Source organism: Eurosta solidaginis, chromosome 5 (assembly GCF_040869045.1).
Source record: "Eurosta solidaginis isolate ZX-2024a chromosome 5, ASM4086904v1, whole genome shotgun sequence".
Classification (NCBI taxonomy): Eukaryota; Metazoa; Arthropoda; class Insecta; order Diptera; family Tephritidae; genus Eurosta; species Eurosta solidaginis.
This window is the reverse complement of record NC_090323.1, coordinates 13703802-13714175: the sequence shown is the minus strand read 5'-3', so window position 1 is coordinate 13714175 and position 10374 is coordinate 13703802. Positions and strand designations below refer to the sequence as shown.

The window sequence follows — 10374 nt, the reverse complement described above, 5'->3', positions numbered from 1 at the left end:
TGCTGATTTTATACTCTCCGTTGCTTCATTCGCTTATTTCTACTAAGGTCTAGTAATTTCGTGAACTTCATTTTGGGTTACCAGCCATCTACGTACATATATATTTGTAGTTTATAGCCATATGCGTGTGTATATATGAGTACTGCTTCGGCTGATGATTACATGTGTTTATGAGTATCTCTCCGTTGCCTTGCATGGGTGTGGGTAAATGATGATTAATGGGTTTTTGTAGCTTGCTCAAATGTTGTTGTGCCTTTATTTAATAACCTTCCACTATGAAAGGCCTTCCAAAAAAAAAAAAAAAACTTGGAAAATCTGACGTGGCTTAAAGAACTTATATAGTTGTTGTTCTCATTAATTCATTACGTCTTTACCCTGTACAAGGAATCTTCCTATCATAATAATATCTTCTACATAAAGTCACGCCACTTGGTAGAGAAGCTCCGTCTAAATATGAGCAGTCAAAGCTTAAAAGGCTACACAGTGCTCAGTCCCGAGTATATATTTGATGTAAAAAATCCTCGCACTCAGCGGACGGTAACCATTAAATTATGTATTGGTAGCTATGTGTACCGTAAAATGACTCCTTCCATAATTTGCATTTAAAGTGAGCTTTTGTGCTTTAAATACGGATTAATGTACGTACATACATATATCTTAGCTATAAATTTGGCTGCCAAAATTTCGGCTAACCAAATTTAAACAGTTTCGTCTATGCAACGCGCTGCAGAGCGCCTCAAATCAACTAAGAACGTCATTACTTATGTGAAGGGGGGCATGAAAAGTGTGCGCGGATCGACCATTGATGACGTGTAGGCTGCCAACAGTTGCATAGCGGTGTAAAATCTTTTGTTCTACAATTTTTTGTTTAGCGTTTCCCCGCACTTTCTCCAAGCCTATTAACGGAATGTTGAATTCTCAGTGTTATTTCTTTTATTTATTAATAGAACTCTCTGAGTTGTTTTTTTATTTTGTCTAAATAATGGAGGTCGGGGTATTAACTAAAAACTTAATCACTTCAAAATATTAACAATGTCTTTACAAGTTTATTTTGACACACATGAAACATATGTACGTATGTATTATGGAAATGATTTGTATTGAGATTTAGAAGACATTTTACATTTCTTCTGCCTTATTTTTGTCAAAACGCAGCCGGATAGGTATTTTTGCAATGTGTAATTAATTTGTTAGGTATATGTATATAGGTTCTCTGATATTTTGATGACGAATAAGTGAAATTAGGCTGTCCTACCACAATTCGTTATTGAAAATAGCAAAAGAATTTTGTCATTCCCAATCAAATATGACTTGGAGACAAAACCAGTTTAGGTGTTATCTTATACTCAGTACTCTTTCTGGTTCCGACGCTAATTACATATATACACCAAGCCATATTAACTTCGTAGCAACATCACCCTTTGTATTATCGATGTTCTGAGGATTGATAAGCGATAGCATGGGCAAGGAACGGGTCTTTGAACCTACAGACGGAAAATTTGGGTTCCACGCTGTAACTACTTTAAACGAGTTGAGGCAGATCGACATCGGTGCGGCTCGTAATATGGTAATCTGCAGTACCAGGTTCCAGCATAAAAAAATATATCAATTTAATTGCCTATCGCCTGATCGAGAAACACGAAACGAAACCGATCACATCATGACCGATGGCAGGCATAGTTCCAGTGTTCTGGATAGGAGCACTTTTTGAGGTTCAAACCGGACCATTGCCTTGAAGCAGTCAAGACATGCAAGCGCTTTTGTGCAGCGAAGAAATGGCGCATAGTGTCGAAAGGAACGTAAGCCGTTGCACCTGCTCACCGAGAGCAATCTTCGGCGTGACGATGTAGCCGAGCAGTGGCAGCACATTTATTATGTACCGCTGCCAACATCACTGATTTCGAGCAAGCTTAACAAAACAAGTTGTACGATGAGAAATGCCATGCTGGAAAGAAGGAGAAAGATGCTGCCTATAAGGCCACGCTGCGAGCGAGCGTGGTAGTTTGCGGTGTATTTGAACGTGACGCGAAAATGAAAGAGATTCGATTAATTAGAAGAAAACAACGTTAGACTGAACGGCGTAAGTGTGAACAGCTTCAGGTGCTGGCTGATAAGAATTGTGGACGACAATTCTACCCAAAAACCCAGCAGATGACATTCGTGCAGGCAAGATAATGGCGTCTAGGTAACTGACGTACAGAGTGTGCTTAAGTTGTGGAGGGAGCACTTCTCTTCACTGCTTCATCCGATACCCTAATCCCCAAAGACCTAAAACAAGTTGCGGGTATGAAGAAGTGAGAGTGGTAATATCCCGACTAAAGGCTAGCCGGGCAACGACGGTAAATGTACCATAGACCAAATCTTCACTATACTCCAGATCCCGAAGAAAACTCACTATAAGGGAATCGGCACGCTCCATTTTTTTCAACTTCAAAGCATCCTTTTATTGCGCAAAAGGAGTTGATTGACGAAATAACGTGGAGAAATACCATCAGCTCAATAAGGTTTGGAAAAAATCTCTCCGAGCCTCTTGAATCGAGTCGGGTCCCTCTCGTGCGATTAAAGAAAATAATACTGACAGTAGATCTATACATCGAGGGTAAAATATATTACTAGAGCGTACAATTGCTGGTGTATGGTGATTATATTGATATTATTGGGCCAAAAAAATGGTCCGTAAGTTCTGCCTCCTCAGGATTACATAAATAGGCAAACACAAAATGGATCTTACTGTCATACAAGAAAGAATGGGCACATTCGCACCTTGGCTGCTACCTATGTCACTGTTTGCGGATATAAACTCGAGACTGCAAAGGAGTTCGTCTATCTGGGGACCAGCATTAACAGCGAAAACAATGTCAGCAAAGAAATAAGATGGATAATGATTCTTGACAATAAGTGTTAGTTTGGACTGAGTAGGCAATTTAAAAGGAAAGTCCTTTTTCGGCGAAAAAAATTGCGCACTACAAGTCACTCATCAGACATGTTCTAGTCGGAATCATAGACGGTGTCGAAAGAATATGAGATGGTCCTTGGTGTGGTCTTAAGAAAACTTCAACCTAAGATTTTGAGAGGTATAACGATGAACTGTATGAGCTTAACAGAGCAACGAATAAAACCCTAAAGACGTCACCAAGCAATTGCTTCAATCTACGCTCGTATAAGGAAGCAGAGTAAAGGGGAAGACTTGATCTTTCCTTTCTTGGTGTTCCCAATTTGTGTCATTTATTACAAAACAAGAAAAACTGTGGTTACATGCTACGTCAGGACCAAAAACGTGTAGGCGGTTAAACTCCAATTAATGACAATAATACTGCGCCGGGCACGGAACGATATACGAAATGTCTTAGTCTAGGACTGCCAGTTGCTTTAATAGATTCGTAGTTTTACTGCAGTGTAAAAGTAAATACTTCTTTTTTGTATACTTTCTTATTATTGCTTACCTATTTATTATAATTAAAACACACTTTCTTTCTATTTTTCACAATTCATATAATAATTTATTATATGTATTTCCATGGTTGGTACATAAGAATGTAAAAATTTGTCGTTTGTTAATATAAATTGATAAATGGAAATCAGTCTTTTTCTATGTATTTTAAAAGAGAAACCAATATACATGAGAATGTATGTATATCATCAAACCAGTTGAACCTATGTATGTATGTGTGTAGCAGCAGTTTATTGTTTTACTTAAAAATAATAAAAATTAATTTAACTTAATTTAAATATTTATATAAGTTGATAAAGAAAAATTGGCTATTTAATTATCATTAAATTGGTGCAGCGTGCTATAAAAATAAAACATACATAGTACTTAACTTAATTATTTAAATATCTAGACCCCAAGCCAAATTGTATGACAAAAAATGAAACAAATATGATTTTGAATGAGATACAAACCTAATGAGGGCCGTTTTCACCTTCTTCAGTTAAGGGCTAATTAAACTTCCTTAACCCTAACGCCATCCTTATCCATAACCATCTCCAATGTGATCGATTAATGATGCCTTAACCTAAAAATCGTGAAAATTTCATACCAATGAAGAAAACGCAAGAAATTACAAACATATTCCAAAAAAAATAATTTTCTTAGTCGTAACGTATCCAAAACAATGCACAAAATCTAGGAAAAGTTATTAAATTCACCAACTCAAATATTTTTAGGTTATGGATATGGCGAGAAGCCAAAAACCAATTGGTTGGCTATGGTATGGTTATGGCGTTGGCGATATGGTAAGGCACCATTAATCGATTACATTGATTTCCGTACGGTAGGTTCTATCAGCTGTTTTATCTGGTTATGGTTTCATGGTTATAAGTCGCCATTAATTGGCCCTTTAGTCACTTATCTACAAGTAAAGAAATTCTCGTTTTTTCATGCTTATTAAGGCATCAGCTGTCAGTGTCGAAGGCAAAAGTGTAAACAAAAGTCAGCTGCTTTTTTGTGTATCGACAATAGATTTCAGGGATTTGTTCTACAAAATATTCACAATTATCGATTTAATTGGAAGTGGATCGCCCTGTGTTGGGGCTAGCTTAACGATTGCTAATATACAGTTAAATGGTGAGAACGGCCCTAAAAATAAAAGAAATTAGAAGATGTATTACGAAACAAATTTTATGAAAGAAACTTAAAAAATTTCGATTTCGCAATGCCTTTTTCTGTCGCAATATATATTAGCTATTCAAATATTCAATTTCAACTAGTTATTTTGTATGTATGTAAATGCAAAGTACATTTAATATAGATTTGTATTTGTAAATATGTACTACTTAATTTGCGGAATTAATTTTCCTCATTTCACAAGCAACAATTAATCGATATTACAGCATTTATCTTTGCACATTCAAAGCACACATAGTTTAATTTAATTAATATAATTTATACAATTATTTTAGTCATTTCTTATTTATGTCTGCTTAACTGTTGTAGTTTTTTGTATTATAAATATACTATGTAGTATAGTACAACTATGTATTTGAGTCTGAATTAAAATTGTGCGCATTTATGAATTTTTGCTTAGTAAATGTAAGTTCCAATCAATTATACAAAAACAACGCATATTTCACTAGATGTAAGTATTAATATAATTATATTAATTCTCTTGCAACAAACCAATTTTTTCCATGATGGAAACTACTTACTTGAGTGCGCAAAAAATAACCAAAATTTTACCTGCAGATGGCGACCACATAAGGCACGCTTGGACAATATATATAATTCAGAAGTGGAATATTAGACGAATCATGAAATAAGTATTTAAGGAAGAATAATAGTAAACAAATTTCCTACCTGCGCAGTATCAAATTTTATACAACGAGGACATTCAGGCCCAGCATTTTTTTTAACGAATTCGTGGTCCTGCAGTTTGCATGACAAATTTGACTGTTATGAGAACAAACGCGTTCCCTTTCATCCAGCAAAGCAGGAGAAAAAAAAGTTTTTTTTTGTTTAAATACAGAAAAAAAGGAGGTACAAATCAGAAGTGAAATATTAACTTTCAGGCTCAGTTTTTTTCTACTAGAAATTGGCAAACAAATATTTGCCGAGATTTAAAATAAATAAATGTAAGAAGCAATAACCTCCGAAGAGATTTTAGGCCTAGCTTTTCTTCCAATTAACGCCGTCTTCCTTTTTATTTTTCCGGGACGATCCCACTTAGGAAAATGTTTTTTTTTTTTAATTTTTGATGTAGCTTAAACCCAGGGCCTTCGGTACACCACGGCGGCCGAAATTGGCAATCCCAGCAGTTTTTGTGCAAATTTTACTGTTATGAGAACGAATGCGATATCCTTAATCCACCAAGGGGGAAGTTACGTTGAAGTTATATCTTTTGATGGTTAATAGTTTCCAAGTAAATATTCCATTCATGCCGATAGCAGTATTTGAAATTTATTCTATAATAATTTTAACGTTCACCCAATTAAGCAATATTTTATATAAATTGATGTCTCTAGGCAGTAGGTACTCTACTAACTCTGCTCAAATACAGCAAATACATATATTGTACTAAAAAGCGGTTTGTTATAAAAGTTTTTTTTTAAAAGCTTTTAACCAATGCTCGCAATTCCATAAATTCGAAGTTTATGAATAACTAAAAATAGATAATATAAAAGTAATTATAAAACACAAACTATCCACTTTATCAACACTTCTTAACTATATCCCAATTTATAATATCGTAGGCGTGGCAATTTTGATATGCTTGCGCCGATATGTTGGCAAACCTTCACCTTCGCTAATATCTACATTTACAAGCTCTCTTATTTTTCAAGTTTGAGTATTTAAAATAGTTATCAATTTTTAAATAATGAATTCTTAATTTATTTGCAATAAAAACGGTACGTTTTTTTTCACTACCAAAAAGTAATAAACTCTTTTAAATTTGATTTGAGTACATTTCTGCATTTTTCCGATTCAAATCCAACTACATATATTTAGAAAAAAATCTGTCAAGTCAAAAAAACAAAGTGCAGCAAAGTTTCAAAATCCTTTGGCGCAACTTACAAATCTCTCATAGTGGTTTATAGCATACTTTTAGGCGCTTAAACTTTGTAAGGCATTAAGCAAAATCATTTGCTGAACAAAGCTTTAATAAATTCGCTAAGGAAATGTTAGGGCCTCATTCTCTATTACGAAACGAACGTTCGTTTCGCTTCAGAGGCAAATCGTCTGTCGATAGAGAATACCATAGCTCGACGGAATCGTTTCCGAGGCGAATCGTTCGTTCCAGCTATCGTTCGCAATAGAGAATTAAGCCCTTAGTTGCATTCTATGACTAAATTAGTAACTACAGCTAAGCAACACTTAAAAACGACCGTATTTTTTTTAATTTAAATACTCTTAATGTTAGTACATACATATACAATTTTAGTCTACTACTGGCCCTCTAAACGGACCTAATCTCATAGTAAAACCTACTCGATTTATCTTGCATTATTTATTACATTTTGTCGTCTTTTTCTTCAAAATGGTGATAGTGATGGTGTATGTGCTCGTGCACATAGCGGTGTATAAGAGATGTGGAGCCACCGCTTGTGTTGGCTAGGCTCGCACAACCACCATTTTCTTCCGCCCCTTCGTCCTCTCCTTCATCATCACCCTGTGCATCCTCTTGATTTGCTACGCCTTCGTCGTTCATCTCATTCAAATCACCGACCTCGCTGGCTCTAAGTGTGACATCTGATTCGACAGCTATCAATTCTGCATCATCACTCAAGTCGAGTAGATCGGCTGTCGCAACATTGTTCTCTTTAGTAGTTTCCGCAGCACCGTTAACAGTTGAGTTCAGAATCGCATTTTCGTTTGATATCGCACACTTTGCATTTGCTGACGCTATTTTGCTTGTTGACTCCGCTTTTTTCGCTGCATATAAGGCCGCAATGGGTGTTTCACTTACCGCATCGTCATCATCGGTTGTGGTCGGCGCAATGAGGTTCTCACATTCAGCTGGATCACCATGCATTGGTATGAGCATTATGCAATTACCAATGCTCGTATTCGAGCTACTGGAGTGTATGCCGCTAGTAGGTGTCTTTGCTTCCTCTTGCTGCTGCTGTGGCTTTGTTGGCTCATTTTGGGCAGCGGAGTGCGCGGGAATTTTGTTTGCAGATTTATGTTTGCGCCGTTGCCCATTTTCACTGCGACTCTGATGGTGTCCTTTTAAGGCGCCCTCTTGTAATTTTTCGCTTAATTTAGCATACAAAAGATTATTGTCAGTATATTTTGCAGGATCCTTGCGCTGTTGCTTGTTTTTGTGGCTCTTTAACAATTTTTCAATGTGATCGGCAGGTGAGCGCTCCAACTGCGCACTGGCCAGATTGAGTGCGGCCAGCTTATTGGAGCATTGTTGATAGAGTTGTTGGATATGTTGTTGTTGTTGTTTATGCTGATTATGTCCATGATGCGCGCTGGACGACGAAAGCCTTTGGTAACCGTGATATTGAGGTGAATTGTGAGCGGTTAAACTTTGCACATGCGCATGCTGTTGCGAATATGAGCCGCTACGTAAAATTTTACTTGTCTTTATTTGATGTGTGGTGGAATTGAGAAATACTTTTACGGGCGTACTATTGCTACTAGGAACTACTGTCATTATGGGTTGTACTGTTGCGATTAGTTGTTGTTGCTGTGGATTTGTTACTACATTACCGGTAGCATTCTGAGCATACGATGGTGCAAGTGTATTGGCACCCGCTGGTGGGGAGTGACTTGCGCCACTTCCACCACAAATTGTTGCATGTAAAAAAGAATCATAACCACATAAATTCATTTTACTATGGTGCCCATGTTGTATGCCAGATTGGGCAGCCAACACAGCAGGATTAATGGCCATTTGTTGATGGTAAATTGGTATATGTGGTTGTGGTGGATGATATTGTGTGGTGTTGTTGGTGCTGATATCGTGTAAATTTAATTCGCTGCTGTTGTTGTTCGTATGATTGCTGCTGTGACTGTGACTGCTGTTGCTGTTGCTTTTGCTGTTGTTGTGACTGTGGTTGTGCTGATGCTGATGATGGTGATGGTGATGGTTGTTGTTGCTCACGTAGGTATTGTGTATATTGCTGTTGTTGTTGTTGTTGTTGTTGTTGCTGCTGTTGGGACTGATAACTGCATTGCTGTGGTTCGTAATTAAGGTCGGTATTTTCGAGACTGTATTTGAACGTTGGCGCTGTTGATTGTGAGGTTGTTGAAGTGGATGTTGTGGTTGCCTTATGGGACTCACATTTGCTTGAGGTTTTCTGAAATTGCCAATAAAAAAAATCACACATAAGCAAGAACCATCATAGTGCATATATAAGAAATTCAATAGCATTTGCCTAAGTATCTCTCAAATGAGAGCTGTGTTTACTTATTAAGCATTGATTGGGAAAGGGTTAAAGCGAGGTAATTAATGTTCACACATTTACAGTTGGCTGGCACGTGTACGTGTTGTGATTTAACGTAGTTTGATAACAAGGGGAAACTGAGAAACTTCAGCTGGATACTTGGTAGGTCGTAAATCCTTAACCAGTTATGGTATGCAGGCAAATCGCAGGCACGTGGCAATAATGTGTGGGTATTTTACGGTAAAGCGACTTAAGAGAGAAACAAGATATGGGCCGCATATATAATATTTGGGTTAATCTCTATTTCAAGCAACTTTAAAAGGGTCATAAAATATTTGCATACGCTGATCTCATTATCGGAAATTCTATTTAATGGTTATTTGGTTTTGATAACCAGATTTGGAAAAGTAAACTCACTATTAACTGGCTTATAGGGGAAAGGGCGGCGGAATCTTCACAGGTATACCCTTATCACTCGTTATTTCACAATAGGAGGGTACCCTATATTAAATTAGTACAACGACTGAGGTGGGCCTTCCATCGAGTTGATTCAGCCAGTGGAAGAACAGACGACACTTGCGGAATATACGAGCAAACATGATGAAATTACCAATACGATATCTGAAGGGCATTTAAGATTTTGACAGAAATATCCTCCCACTGTGCCACCTTGCTGGCTGGACCGACCAGTTTGGTTCAAATGCAACCTAGCGAACTCTCAAGCCTTGAAAGGGGCTTTGTCGGTGGATTTCTAATCTGCAACTATAACATGCGTTGAGTAGTAAGAGAAGCGGCACTATAATAATTTTTTTCAATAAATAAATGAGTAAGCAACCTCAAGTTATTAAAATATCAATTCCATGAGAGCTTCCCTTCCACGAAGCATAGTGGTTTAAATTAAACATGGGCTTTATTCAATGACGGGTTTGGTCTTCATCTGCTCCTCCCTCCGGTAGATCGTGCCAAATTTTATTAAACTATTGTATTGAGTATGTTTCCAGCCTGTGGTCGGTAGATTTTCATCCTCTTTAACAAAGGCGAGGATGATAGAAGGAATTTCTTGATAATTAGAGTACCTCGAGTTCTGGTATATTTGAAGCAAAATCCCATGATCTCTTATTATTTAAAACGAGCCGGACCCGTGCGCAACTTGAGCAACCACTATAAAATCTCTTATCAAATATCAACAGAAATCAGCTGTCCTATCAATCAATCAATCAATCAAAACTTACAGAGCTTGCGCTGCCATCTAGCGTATGGTAGCAACTGCCGGTAATGCAGTGCAAATATTAACAATAGTGCCATAGTACAAATAGATTTCTTTGTTTACTAACAATCGTTTATTTCTAACAAATTATTTTAATAAAATAGCTAAACAAAAGCACTACGACCAAAATTGGCCAAAGCTCACTAATAGCTCGAATCTCCATTTTTACAACCCAAACTTTATTTATACAGTTGGATTCCAAATAAGAGCGAAAAAGGGACCCGTACATAAAAACAGCAATTAGAAATAATATATGTGATGTGGGGCAATAAGTG

The 10374-nt window shown here is 37.0% G+C and overlaps 1 protein-coding gene across 11 annotated transcripts in view; it reads right to left on the bottom strand.

The window, feature by feature from the left end:
• Positions 1-3517: 3517 nt before the first annotated feature.
• nkd (naked cuticle) overlaps positions 3518-10374 on the bottom strand; it is a 299338-nt gene continuing 292481 nt past the window's right edge. For all 11 annotated transcript variants that reach the window (XM_067787373.1, XM_067787364.1, XM_067787370.1 and 8 more), the window contains one exon: positions 3518-8745. In XM_067787373.1, coding sequence (XP_067643474.1) covers positions 6948-8745 — 1798 coding nt within the window. In that variant the 3' untranslated portion in view covers positions 3518-6947. The remainder of the gene's footprint in view (positions 8746-10374) is intronic.